At 43.7% G+C, this 14,359-nt stretch overlaps 2 protein-coding genes across 2 annotated transcripts; both read left to right on the top strand.

The window, feature by feature from the left end:
• Window positions 1-1,974: 1,974 nt before the first annotated feature.
• LOC134435193 (G-protein coupled receptor 4-like) lies at window positions 1,975-2,961 on the top strand. The gene has a single exon (XM_063184051.1). It carries the CDS (start codon window positions 1,975-1,977, stop codon window positions 2,959-2,961), a length of 987 nt encoding a protein of 328 aa, XP_063040121.1.
• Window positions 2,962-3,787: 826 nt separating this feature from the next.
• Window positions 3,788-5,680, top strand: LOC134469994 (psychosine receptor-like). Its single transcript, XM_063224018.1, has 2 exons — window positions 3,788-3,908; window positions 4,093-5,680. The coding sequence occupies exon 2, from the start codon at window positions 4,107-4,109 to the stop codon at window positions 5,133-5,135; it is 1,029 nt and encodes a 342-aa protein (XP_063080088.1). The 5' UTR covers window positions 3,788-3,908; window positions 4,093-4,106; the 3' UTR covers window positions 5,136-5,680.
• Window positions 5,681-14,359: the final 8,679 nt, after the last annotated feature.

Raw genomic sequence — 14,359 nt, 5'->3', positions numbered from 1 at the left:
TTTTTTTCTGCTTGTTTTCAAAACTGGTGGTCCGAAACCTAGCTTAGTTTAGCTATCAGCTGGTTGCTACTATCAGATACACACAGAGCAAAAAGCCTCATACACACAGCCGTCTCACTCTGGTGGCTCCATGCCTGCAGTTCGCCTAGGGGTCGCTGTCGAAAGAGCACAGCCCTGAATGGAGCCTGCATGCCTCCGTTGGCGCCCCTATAGTGCAGAACCACCCGGGGAAGTGGCGACTCTAACTTTAGACTATCTCTCTGCAGAGCAGGAGGGAGGGAGCCAATCAGAGACAAAAAAAACGGAAGACCCTCTCGTTTCTCCACAAGCCACCTTGCTAGCTTGAAAAAGCGGCTTGAAACAAAGCAAGCAGAACGTTTTTTAAAACAGGACCAACGCGTAACACATTCCATAACAATGGTGAACACAGCAATATTAATGAAATGATGTTGAGAGGACATCTTTAAAAGACCCCTATTGCCTCACCAACACAAAACGCCAAGCACAGTATGCCACACACAAACTAATCACTACCACATGGAAGTAACTGCATGATGTACGTAGCATATGTTTTCATATGCAGGGAAGCCGACAGGGGTGGACAAAGGGGTCAGTTATCCCTGGCCCAGGGAAAGAGGGGGCCCAGAATCGGGACCTCATTACATTTCATGTGTTGAGGAGGGGACCCTTTCAGATGATATTGTCCCGGGCCCGATCAGAGCTGTCATAATGTTCACAATGTTATGGCAACAGTGGCTCTGTGTATATTCAATTGATGTTGTAGAGACACTGTGTGTCGTCAGTCTCATCAGTAAAAGCATCTCTACATTTGTTTCCTGTTTCTATTTTCGTTCCTGTTCCTGTGTGTTGAAACGCCTGACTGCAAAATGAGGATGAAACGGACACTGTTTTGTCACCCTTCTTGTGCAGATGGGAACTTTTACAGCAATTTCTTACATCTGTCATGCCAGTGGTTGTGACACATCCAACACACGTTTTATACAGTAGACTGTGTCTATCCAGTGCTGCTCATTGGAATATTTGTGAGTTTATGGTACACACACAAGAAAGAGTTACGACATATTAGTGAAATGTCGCCCATAGTCTTATTAGTCTACCAATATTTGTCAATTACAAAATAATAACACAGAACTCTTCAATGCAAAAAAGGCTCCCCTGGAAGCTTTTTCGTCCAATGTCGCCAGTCCTTTCAATGTATGGTCTTGCGTGACAGAAATAGGCTACTGTAGCTGGAGAAGGCCTCAGTGGCAATTTCGCCCACATGTCACAATTGATAACCAAATGCCTGGAACCATGCTGCATGAACATAACATAATATTTGTCAATTACAAAATAATAACACGGAACTCTTCACCTCTGAATAACCTATCCTTGTACTAATGTAATACACTGGAAAAATGCAAATTCGGTGGTAATGCAAACAAGGCTCCCCTACAAACTTTTTCATCCAATGTCGCCAGTCCTTTCAATGTTTGGTCTTGAGTGACAGAAAAAGTTGGTGACGGCCTCAGTGGCAGTTACGCCCACGCGTCACATTTGATAACCAAATGCCTGGCACCACGTCGCATGAGCACAACAATAAGATGTCCTGTTGTTGTTTGCATGCGTGCATCGCCGCTAACCAAGGATGGATTACTGCAAGGGCCTACCGGGCCCAGGCCCAGGGGCCCAAGAGTCCAGAGGGCCCTGAAGCCCAATCTTCTAAATTTCCATTCTCATGTTGTGTAAAATCACTCTTTTAACAACTCTATTTTCACATATTTTCAGGGGGAAAACACCTGAATGCCCAACAATATAGGGTCTCTAACATCTGCAGGGGGCCCTTTCTTGCTGTCTGGCCCAGGGGCCCATGGAGTCATGATCCGTCCCTGCCGCTAACACTTCTCATGCGACGTTAGGGAGGGTTCCTACATTGGAGGAACTACACTTGACCATCATTCACTGCCACGCGAGATGGAGACCAATAGCAGCTCCGATCCCTCTCTGAACTGCGGCAAGGACGACGTGGTGGACCGCACCATGTACCCGACGGCCTACGCCGTATTCTTCATCATCGGCTTCCCAGCCAACTGCCTGTCTCTTTACGTTGCCTGTCTGCTGGTGAGAAAGGGCAACACCGTGGCGGTGTACCTCATCAACCTGTCCGTGTCGGACCTCCTGTACACCATCACGCTGCCCGTGTGGATCGAGCTGGCCTTCCGGAGGGACGTGGACGACGCGTTCTGCGGCGTGATTGCCGTGATCATGTACAACAGCTTCTACGTCGGCTCGGGTCTGCTCTGCTGCATCTCGGTGGACCGTTACCTGGCGGTGGTCTACCCGCTCTACTTCGACCGGGTGAGGGAGGTGCGCACGGCCGTGGCGGTCAGCGCTCTGGTGTGGTGCGGCGAGCTGGCCCTTCACCTGGTTCTGCTGGCCCACGCCGGCGCGCTGAACTCCTCCTTCTCGGCGCGGCGTCTGTGCGAGGACGTGATGCCCATGGGCCGCGCCGAGGCCGACGTGGCCATCGTCCGGGTGGCGCTGGGCTTCCTGCTGCCGTTCGCCCTGATGCTCTTCTGCTTCCAGCAGATCATGAGGTCCCTGCGCGGCAGCCCCTCGCTGGAGGAGACCAGCCGCAACAAGATCCGGAACCTGCTGCTCCTCCTGCTGCTCACCTACGTGGTGGCCTTCGCCCCCTACCAAGCCGTCATGCTCCTGAGGGCCGCGATGGAGTCGCCTGACAGCTGCGCCCAGGCCTTGCTCCTCAGGGACTACTACATGGTGTTCGTGGCCACCACCACCATTAACAGCGTGGCGGACCCCATCATTTACTGTCTGGTCAGCGAAAGCGCTCAGACGGAGCTGAAGGCGAAGCTCTTGAACCGGAGGGTGACGCTGAGACCAAGCTGGTTTTCTCGCAAGGACATTCGACTGGAACCAGCGTCGTCCTCTTCTGTGTAGCTCGGCCCCATAGTCTCATGCTCTGATGTGCCCTCATCATGTGAACGCTGTACTAGTCATTGAAACGCTGTACCAGTCCTTAATATACAATAGTACTATCAACAGCAATAACCTCATGATGCACAGAGACGAAACGCGTAGTTCGCTCTAAATAAATGAGCATGAAGTCAAGAAAGTGTGCGGTAAACTTCTTTCTTTTGAAATACAATAGTACTACTCTACTATGGCATTGCACAGCCTTTAGTTATACATTACAATTTTGTTATTGCCATACTGATAACAGCAAATGTATAACTAAACTGTGTTTTAAAAGTTAGTGCATCAATACACTGACTACTTACTGTTGTCTTGTCTTGTACTTGTCTGAGGCTATAGTCAGAGGTCACAGGTGCTGTGCGGCTGGTAGTTTTCCCTTGTCGACATTTTAAAGCTGCCTGAATGTATTTCGGTGGTTTGTGCTCGCATTGGGTTGGCCTGATTGTTCATTTTCTGTCTCATAAATAAAAATGTAAGTTATTGTAACATAATATCTGTAGACCTATTTGCTGTCCACTGCGTTTGCACTTGTGGAGTAGGCCTAACCTTTTTTCAATACTCCATTGTTACATCACTGTATGTTCCAGTGGTAAGTTGACAGCATTGAGTAGCTGCTATCTCCACCCAATTGCTCGTTTTTTTCACCTCGCATGAGGTTTCTTTCTTTTGCATGCACAAACTTCCTGTTTCTTTGCAGTCGCCGCATGAGCTCTGAAATGAAAACGTAAACTCCAATCTCTATACCTGTTTTTATTTTGTGCTAATATTGTATTATGACATTGTTATTTTATAATGTTTTGATATTGCTGACTGGACATTCTTTGGAATACTAACATTCTACAATCTACTCCACACTGAGATGTATTTTTTAAGCAAACCACTGCTTTCCTGATGACAGTCCATCTGCTGATGTAAGTAAAACATTATAAATACTTTATAGGCCTATAATCCACTTTATAGACATATGAAAGTCAATTTAATAGACAACGGTAACATTATTTATTATATCAATGGGTCTACTGTGATGACAAAATGTTGGCTTAGGAAATAAATGTTAGGAAAGTAATTCAGTTGTGTTGTTTTCTTTCGTCTTAGTTCCTACAAAAAAGATGAACTCAACATCTGCATTGTTGAATCATTCTGTAGGCCTATCTATGTCTACATTTTCACCACCAACAACACCCGACGATGAGACACACTGCGACTATCACCAATCAGTAAAGACATGGTTTATGGTTTTGCACTTTGCCATCATCATCCTGGGTATCCCCACAAATTGTTTCTCGGCATTTGTGTCCTACCAGCATGTTCGACATGGCAATGAGTTGGGGGTGTACCTGTTGAACCTGGCTTTGACAGACATTTTTTTCATCTTAATGTTACCCTTCTGGATAGACTACAACTTCGCAGACAAGTGGAAGTATGGGGACACGGCGTGTGTGGTGGCCGTCTTCTTCTTGTTCACTCAGTTCTACTACAGCGTATGTCTGCTGTGTTGCATTGCAGTGGACCGCTATCTGGCCGTGGTCCACCCCATGAGGTTTCCCGCCATGCGGAACATGACCACTGCCATGGGCATGTGCATTCTGTCGTGGACCTTCACCGTGGCCTTCAATGCCGCCACGCTGTCCAAAGAGACCGTGTACGACTACGAAGCCAGCACCTGTCTGGACGTCTTCCCCATGGAGCTGCCGTACGCCAAGCGGGTCAGCTACGCCCGCTTCCTCATCTGGTTCCTCCTGCCTTTGCTGCTGGTCGGCTTCTGTGGCTGGCAGATCCGCAGGGAGGTGCGCTCGAACCGCGCCACCGAGAAACAGGAGCGTGAGCGGGTGTGCCGGCTACTGCTGCTGGTGCAGCTCACCGTGGCCGTCTGCTTCGGGCCCTTCCACATCATGCTCCTGGTCAGAGCGCTGTGGGAGACCTGCCAGACCCTGTCGTGGATACACTATCCTTACAAGGCCGGCGTGGCTCTGGCCACCCTGAACTGTTTGGCCGACCCGCTGTTGTACTGTTTCATCACCAGGTCAGGGAGAGCCAGCGTCAAGAAGGCCATTCTGCTCTTTCAAAGGAAGAGCACAAACAGTAAGGACAGCGGTGCCTTGGAGCTAGAACTGAATCGACAATTTCAGACGCCTTAGTGACCTAATAGCAAAGGGTGGGCAAACTACAGCTCAGCGTCAAATGCGGCCCTGAATGGAGTAAAAAAACAATTGAATGCTGCCTGTTGAACTAGCATTAAACATTATTTTATATGCCTTGCACAGCATGCTTTTAGAACTGGTGCCATCTGGTATCGCGTGCTGTGTTTTTTAATAGCTTCATCAAACAGTGTAGCATAGGATACCTACGCCTGTAGGTTTTTTGGTCCAAAGTGCAGTGACTCTTTAACTGGAAACTGGTTGGAAACGAGTGCTCTGTATTTTGCATTGCCCGGCTGGAAGTTCCGTTTTTCTATATGTGGCCTGCAAACAAAGAAATAGTTTGCCCACCCCTGGTATAGGCCTATAGTCTGGCAGTAGAACAGTTGGTGAGAGATCAGAGTGCCAGGCTTGGCAGCTGCTAAGTTCCTTTGGTAAACATTTCCAAGCTACCTGAATATATTTTGATGGTTTGTGTTTGTAGAGTTTTTGTTGTTTGTATTATCGTTGGGTTGGCGAGATTGTTCATTTCTCTATCTCATAAATAATCATGTAAGTTACCGTAACATGATATTTGTATTTTATTTGTAAAAAAAGATGTGAATGTTTAAGCTATGAAAATGAATAATGCTATTGGCCTACCTTTTAATGTAGTAGGCCAACCTTACGCTATTAAAACTGGACATAGCTTTTAAAGTCTCTTTCTGTGTGCTCTGCAGTAAGACAGAGGGTGAAATCAGGAAATAACACTATTCAGCCTAGGCTACTATTATTAGACTACCCTCTGCAGGGTAAAAAATGCACTCGAGATACCGTGCAATGCAAGCATGTAAACATTAAAGATGTCCAGAGAAAATGCAAACTTGGTGTGTTAGAAATACACGCGACTGTCTCATGAACATTTTAGGCCACTAGATGGCACAACTCATATACAACAGTAGCCAACTGACCCCAAGGAGACCCCTGTTATGTTTTGCCAAATAGTGTTCTAAAGAATTTTTAGTGTGGGGTATTTTTTTCAACATTTTTTTTACATGCAGAAAGCAGCTTTTTTTGAAAGAAGCTAGTTATGGTACACTTCACCCAGTAATTTTGTTATTGTTGTTTTGCAACACTGTTACATTATGGTTATGTGATTATAGGCAAACGTTGCACATGGAACCTCAAATGCTCTTGTGGAATTCAATTGAAACCTCCAAATCAGATCAAATCAAACAAAGTTTCCATTTTGTCTCTGCCTTTGACCTCAAATGCTCAATACTTTATGACTAGCTTTCACAGGGAGATTGGCAATCAGCTGACTTCCTGTGGAAATGAGGATCAAGATAGTGAAAATGGGTGGAACTCATAACCCTATAACCCTAAAACTCTAACCCTAACCCTAAAACCCTAACCCTAAAACTCTAACCCTAATATTCTAACCCTAACCCTATAAAACTCTAACTCTTAAGCCAGGCTCAAACTACACGACTAGCGATTGTGTGTCCGATTTTGGCGTCGGGGTGCACCGCACACTAGAAGAGAATCGCAACTGTCAATCTTATCCCTGCTCGCAACCACCGAGACAATGCCCGATGTTCTATTTCCAGTCGCAAATATCAAACACTGTTTGATTTCTACGATTTGCGATCGGCGACTCTTTGAGCTGCCAAAGTTCTATCTTAGAATGTCGGCCACGACGAGGAAATCTTTCCCGACAATCGCTTGCGATGGTCCTGGGGGGTAACGTTCCAGTGATGGTCGCAAGGGGCATTTTCAGCTGAGAATCGGGCCGACAATCGTGTAGTTTGAGCCAGGCTTAACCCTCAAACCCTAGCCCTAAAATTCTAACCCTAATCCTAAAGCTCTAACCCTAAAACCCTAACCCTAACACCATAACCCTAAACCTAACCCTAACCCTAAAACTCATAATCCTAACTCTCTAACCCTATACCTAACCTAGAATCCTAAATGTATAACCCTATAACCATAACACCTAAACCTATAACCCTTTTAAACAGCTGGGAGAGGAAAATAAATGTTGGAAGCCTTTTGATCCATGTCATCACAGCACCCAAAAGTAACATAATTTCCCAAAATAACCCTAACCCTAAAATCATATAACCCTATAACCCTAACCCTAACCCTAAGATGCAAAAAGAATATTGCACATGTTAAGCAGCAGTTTGTACATTTTACATTGACATTCAGCACACAGTCCAAACAGCATGACAGTATAAGCATGCCTGTCCCTGCCAATACAGTAGAGCTGGAGGACACAAAGATTAACACAACATATGGAATGACAAATAATTGAATGTGTTTCTATGTTTCAATCTGAGCAGAGGAGTGGGACTTATTCTCTATCAGCCTGACACTCCAGACAAGCACTAGAACAGGACAGATCAATAAACATTATCAATACAACACAACTGCATCAGGCCGGAGGTCTGTTGTAAGGGCTCAAAATAGGCCTCCTAGTAGGCCCTTTATCATGTTATTTTGAATACAATTGCTCCACTGACCGGGATTGATCTGACACATGCCTGAAGAAATCTCAAGTTTTATAAAAAGGAGCTCTGCCAGAGTCACATGACTATGACTACTGCCTCGGCTGACAGCAAAAACATAAGAGAACAACTTTTCTACAACAAGTTGGTGTACTTTTGAAATGGGGCTACTTCATTGAAAAGAGAAATACACGTTAGCTGTTAGCATAGCCCTAACCCTAACTAGGGTTATCACTTCTGTCTGACAAAAATCTGCACAATTCAAACTCGATCAACCTTTTTGCTTACATGCAATGGCATTTTTCATTAAGTGTTTAGGAAAGTTTTGTTTTTTTCCCCACGACAGACCATTAAAAACTGGAACAATCAGGAAAAAACAGGACAGGTGGCAACATTAACCCTAACACTAATCTATGACCCAGGAGCAGTTAACTCATCATGCCCGATAGCCCACATTGATGTGTCAGCTATATTGACACATGACCTTTCAACATGGCATGTTCAGATGAGTGTGGTCTGGTGATGCAAATACAACATTTTGTTTTTGTTTTTGTTATTGCTTTGCTTGTTACCAGTTTACTGAGTTAACAAATGGACATCTTAACCTGGTCTTACCTTAGCATATCTTTTATCATTTATTTTCTTATGTAGGCTCAAATCATGCTGATCACATCATACTGCATTCCAGGAAACAAACTCAATACACATGGAATTCCATTCAGCTTAACTGTAAAGGCTTTAGCAGCTAAACATAAGTTCGACTTTCTAGTTTGTGTCATTATCCACAGCTTGTGCATTTGACGTCCGAATATGAATCAGCTTGCTGTATTTAGCCAGGCCTTCTGACTGACCTCAGCCTTGCAGCCACCATTGTCAAAGGGACAGAAACAGACTCAACATAGATGTACAGGCCTACGGTACGTAATAATGGATCTGCACAAAAATGAGGCATGCATATTTTTTTAAACAAACATCAATTATGTGCCTAATTGAATTTTGAGGACTCTGAAAAAGGTATTTACGTACGTAGCTACATTATGCATTATTCCAATGAATATTTTAAAACTCCATGGTCTGTTTGTCCTTGGACTTTGGAAAGATGTGCTACATACAAATGTGGAGCACACAGTCATATATAAAACAAGGTCATATCAACCCATTTGACGTCACAGGCAAAGGTGCAACAGGATGGTGACTTTTGCACGACTCTATCTGTATGTGTCTTCTATAACGTAGTTAAGTAGTGCAGCAACACCCCACCCCCTGCAACATGTGGTGTCAGAAGTGGGATGGCTTGCCGTGGTGCCAATGGAGGCACACCCAGCTGTTTTATCCATACAAGGAACCCCCAGGACCATCAATACAATGGTTAACCCGTGCGGGGGACCATAACATGAACTGTGATTCGCAGATGCAACACTCTCTTTGTAGTGTATGACCAGCTGGTGTAGAATTCTGGTCAACACTGCCCTCGTCAGGTGAGCTTGAGTAGTTATGTAGAGAGCTGTGTGCATTGATTTGGAAAAAAAATACCTTTAAAATAAACAGAATTTTAAAGTGTACTTTTGCTGATTTGGCTGGGTGATATGTTGAGGTTGTGTGAAACTGTAAAAGAAAGGTCACTCGTGTGTGCGAGGTGGAGCTTTGCCCTTGATACCTCGGTCATGGGGAGTCCTATGACTCCCCATAATACAGTAGGCTATGTCATCAAAATGTTGTTGACATCTATAGAATCGAGACCAAAGGAAGAACTTGAATGGATATCTATCATTCCAACTGGAGGGTTTGCCACAGTATTTTCAAATCCAATCCACCAAGGTACATAATCACAATGATGTTGTGTGTTGTGGTAAATATATTGTACATGTATCTGAATATCATCTATTCAAATTAATTGTTGCTTCTTGAAAAGAAAATTGAACATCCAATTAGGATATATGTGTTTGTGCTATTTGTGTAGAAGCCCAGTGACACAGCTGTGGTTTAGTGATACCCAACCGCATGACAAGGAAATTATACCACATGGACATTCAATGTTAGATGTTCTTTGCTTGTGCTACACTTAATGCTGTGGTTTAGACTACCAATTGCAAATGCGAGCCATCAAGGATGTTTTCACACAACAAACTGTATGAAACATTTAAAAACTAGACATTAAGACCACAAATGATTTATACATAAAATGCAATGAGGAGATGTGTAAAATAAAAAATAAAATACTTCAGTGTGAAAAAATCTTCTAGCTCAGTGATTCTAAAACTGTGGGTCGGTGCTTACTGATGGACCTTGAAAGTAGAGCAAGTGGGCCTTGAAATATTTTTTTAAATATAAAAAAACATCTAAATAATATTTCTGTGTGTGTCACTGTTGATTATTTGGTCAGCGGTAGGCCCCAAACAGTTGTGAAAATTTCAAGTGGCCCTGCAAGTTGGAATAGGTTGGGAGCCCCTGATCTAGCTAAACAATCATACAGATGAACCTTAAAGGACCACTTCAGCCAATTTCAATATGCTGTTGTATTGCTCATGCTACCCTTGACTTGTCAGTACCGGTGATGCCACATTTTTCGGCTCAGCCCTTTCCAAGATCAGAGCTATTTTAATGGAGGCAGGTGTTTGTTTACATTTTACAAAATCTTAACATAGGCCTACTCCAAAAGTTTGCCCCGAAAAGGTTTCGCTGTTTGCTAGTTGTCTGCTGATGTTGCATAACCTTTTGGATGTTTTCGGGAATAAATCAAGATGGTTTTTTTTAATGTTAACAAACAGCTACCCCCATTACAATGACCAGGATGTCGGAAACGGCTGAAGAGAGAGCGAAAAAAAATCTCAGGTGCTGACAAGTCCAGGGTAGTGTGAGCATTACAACTGCATGTTGAAATAGGCTGAAGTTATCCTTTAAGTGTTACTTCAGTCTTAGAAACACACATCAGACTAAAAAATAGCCATACTGTAGTTATCGGTACTGTAATAACCAACTGTAGTACACATACTGTGGCCATAACAAATTACCTCATTAACTGATCAATATAAACATTGTAACAATACATTAATTGTCATTTTGCATTTTGAATTTCGCACATCGTGTGGCAGTGCATTACACTGTCTCTGGAGTTGTCCTCACTTGCACTTCAATGTCTATCCTGTTGCATGGCCATGTCTGTCTAGGAGGTTATGTCCTTGCATGAGACGCAATACATGTAATTTCAATTCCTTTGAATGACCAGAGCATCTGAACAAATTGACACTAAACCTTACTTTGATTTTGGTTTTGGTTTGATTTTGACTTCACGTAAAGGCTCACAGCGAAAACCGTTTACCTTGTCTGCTCGTAAGGCCGTAATTACACAGTCCTAATTGTGTAAGGAGGAAAGTCTTTTCTCTACCACACTTCTCTTTACTTGCAGAATTGGCTAAGCTGCCCAACTGGAAACACATTTTTTTTTGTTCCTGATGCCTCATCTAAGCTTTTTTCCCCCCCCCCAGTGAAACACAGCACTAAAAGGATGCGCAGACAGTGCACAAAACAATAATGAATCCGGGCAGTCCCTAGAAGAACAGCCCTAAAAATAGGGGCCAGGGAGCACATTGCATTATCCTCTGGTTCCTTTTCAGTGGGTGTGGGCCCGGCCGACCTGTCAGCTGCTGGATTCATCCCCAGGAACTGGCACTCCGGCCGGGGCAGTGGAGCTTTCATCTCAGGGCCAACTTCCACACCACGGAGGTGTGTGTACGTCTGGATGGCACGCATGGCAGCAGCTGGGACTGAGTGTTGTGATCTCACTCTGCATGGGGAATTGCCATGAGCAGTCAGGCGTCTCCCACTAACGACAGGCCCGCACACACACATGCACACACACGCGCGAGCGCACACACGCACGCACGCACGCACGCACGCACACACACAAACACACACATGCAAACACGCAGTGACGCTGACAGCTTTGGCTGGGCCCGGGACAAATACATCTGAAAAGTCCACAAGCCCAATACCTACACTGTATGAGGATCCAATTCTGGGCCCCCTCTCTCCCTGGGCCCGGGACAAGTCACCCCTTTGTCCCTCCCTGTCAGCTTACCTGCACACGTACACACACACACACACACACACACACACACACACACACACACACACACGCACACACACACACACACACGAAACGCACACATTGTCTCGTGCCAAACCCAGTGACTGAGTCAAAGTTACACACTGCACACTGCAGGCTCACTCACTCTCCCTGCCCAGGTGAAGCATTATGTAATGGCTGTATACAGATGCAATATACGCTAAACACAGCTGAGGAGTGGCAGGCTGCCACGTTACTGTCAATGTGGATGTGGTGCACGAGCACACACACGTGTGCTACACGTGTAATTGCCTGTGTGTGTGTGTGTGTGTGAGAGAGAGAGAAATGTGTGTGTAAAAGGGCACTCTCTGAAAATACATTTTTAAGTGTTATTTAAACATTTCTTTTACTCCAATTGCGTTACGCATTTTGTTTAAGACTGGTTAACATAATGTCCGGTAACAATACTAAAGGATGTATAAAAAGCATTATAAAGACTAAGTAAATATTGAACTAATGATGAACAAAAACTTCACAAATGTATGAAAATGAGTAGGAATGTTTTTATTTATAAAACATTACATTTTTTTGTAAATGAACAAAAAATACTTATGTTAAACCCTTTGTAAAATCTTGAACATGTTATTTGTAGATATTTTATAAAGCATTACAGTTTTTCTTGATCGCTTTAACACAAATTTTTAAACTGACTCACACAAAGTCGTCATGATCACTATTTCAACAAAGCAAAAGACACGTTGTGCATATGTGTTAACACATTCTTGTTGACTTGACATATTTCCCATTCATATAACACAGTTTTTGCTAAACAGTTAACCTATGTGCCATATAAGTAGTGCACATTTCATTGTTTACCATACAGAAAAATCTACTCCTGACTTTTAGAAATTACCGTCAGTTGTGTGAACACACCAGAGCACCTATTTGACGCTCCTTCTCAAAAATCTTAATTTAGCAATCAGTCTTCATACACAGAGTCTTCTTGTTTGTTCTTGGCATGGAGTTCTTTTGCAAATTTACTGTAAGTGCATTCTCGTACTGCAACATCATATTTTACTTTACACATATTTTCTGTAATACCGTTATCAGCCATTAGTACATTTTTGATTACAGTTAAAAAAAAAGGAAAACAAACAAACAAACAAAAACTACATCAAAGCATTCTGATTCTCAATCCAGTTCAAGACATTATTGTTACACGGACCCACAACCTAGCCTACTGACAATTTTACACATGAAAAGACACACAACTCAAATCTTTATGCAAAGCATTTACTGGGCATGCTATCTCTCAGTCAGTAGATCCTGATCAAGCAGAGTCAGTGGCTAAGTAAAAGAAACAACAATGGAACTGGCTTGAATGTTATGTAATTGACAACAGTGTTAAATAACGGCAAATTGTGTCAACATGATAGCCGTGTTTTGGATTTTTACGACCATTGTGTAATGACTGACTGGGAGAGTTCATACACTGCTATGCAGTGTGTATTTGACAGAAGACAAACTTTGCTTTCATTGCATATGTTAAATATTTTGCCTTTTGCAAACAAAGATGTCGTGTTTGGAGAATCGGTTTAACTAGTTAGCCCATTGAACTGGTGAACTGGTATGAAAATGTGCTTTTTGGAGTGATAACTGTGTCAAAGCAATCAAGAAAAACTGTAATATAACTTAAAATGTTAATGTTTTGTTCATCATTAGTTAATTAAGTCTTTATAATGCGTTTTATGCATACATTATTACAAAGTGCTACCCAATGTCCTTTTTCGAAGCACATTTAAGTGGGAGGATATGTATGTGGTGACGCAAGAGGCTTTGCTTGTCTACAGACAGACACAGACAACCACAAATTAGTCTTTAGAAGCGTGTTGCCTTGACTACCTCTCTTCTTGTTGCAGTCCATAATGTAACAGTGTTTCAAAGTGTGCTCCTCCTCAGAACACTGCGTGGTCCACAAGAAAGCCCAAGTGGTCTTTGAGCAATTGTGTTAAAATGTTACTCTGTGTGCACACATATGCTGATGAGCATATCAAACATCCACACAATAAGAGAGAGAGAGAGAATAAGTTGCGTCTATGGGGTAGGTGTTCAGGGAGAAGAAAAAAGAAAGTGAAAGCCCATTGGGAAACTCCAACTCCCATTGTCATTGTGACACAGCACTCCACAGCACACAAGTGAACACTGCACACTGCGAAATTGCATTTATGCCTCACCCGTGCAAGGGGGCAGCCCTCAGTGGCGCCCCATGGGGAGCAGTGCGGTGGGACGGTACCATGCTCAGGGTACCTCAGCCATGGAGGAGGATGGGGGAGAGCACTGGTTGATTACTCCCCCCACCAACCTGGCGGGTTGGGAGTCGAACCGGCAACCTCTGGGATGCAAGTGTGACGCCCTAACCGCTCAACCATGACTGCCCTAAGGTCGCATGCGACCGAAACGTGTCGGCTTGATGTCCATATCTCAATAAAGGACTTTGTTTCAACAGACTTCAGAGTGCCTCGAACCCTCTCTCTTCATCCACACAATAAGGTAGTATTTACTTAAAATCTTTCCTTCCAAACTTTCACAGCTTCTTCATCAGGGCACAGAGATAAGCATCACAAACATGACTCAGCCTTGCGACTACATGTTGAAAAGCAACTTTATTT

Source organism: Engraulis encrasicolus, chromosome 19 (assembly GCF_034702125.1).
Source record: "Engraulis encrasicolus isolate BLACKSEA-1 chromosome 19, IST_EnEncr_1.0, whole genome shotgun sequence".
Classification (NCBI taxonomy): domain Eukaryota; kingdom Metazoa; phylum Chordata; class Actinopteri; order Clupeiformes; family Engraulidae; genus Engraulis; species Engraulis encrasicolus.
The sequence above is the reverse complement of the archived record's forward strand: the minus strand, read 5'-3'. Positions and strand labels throughout refer to the sequence as shown.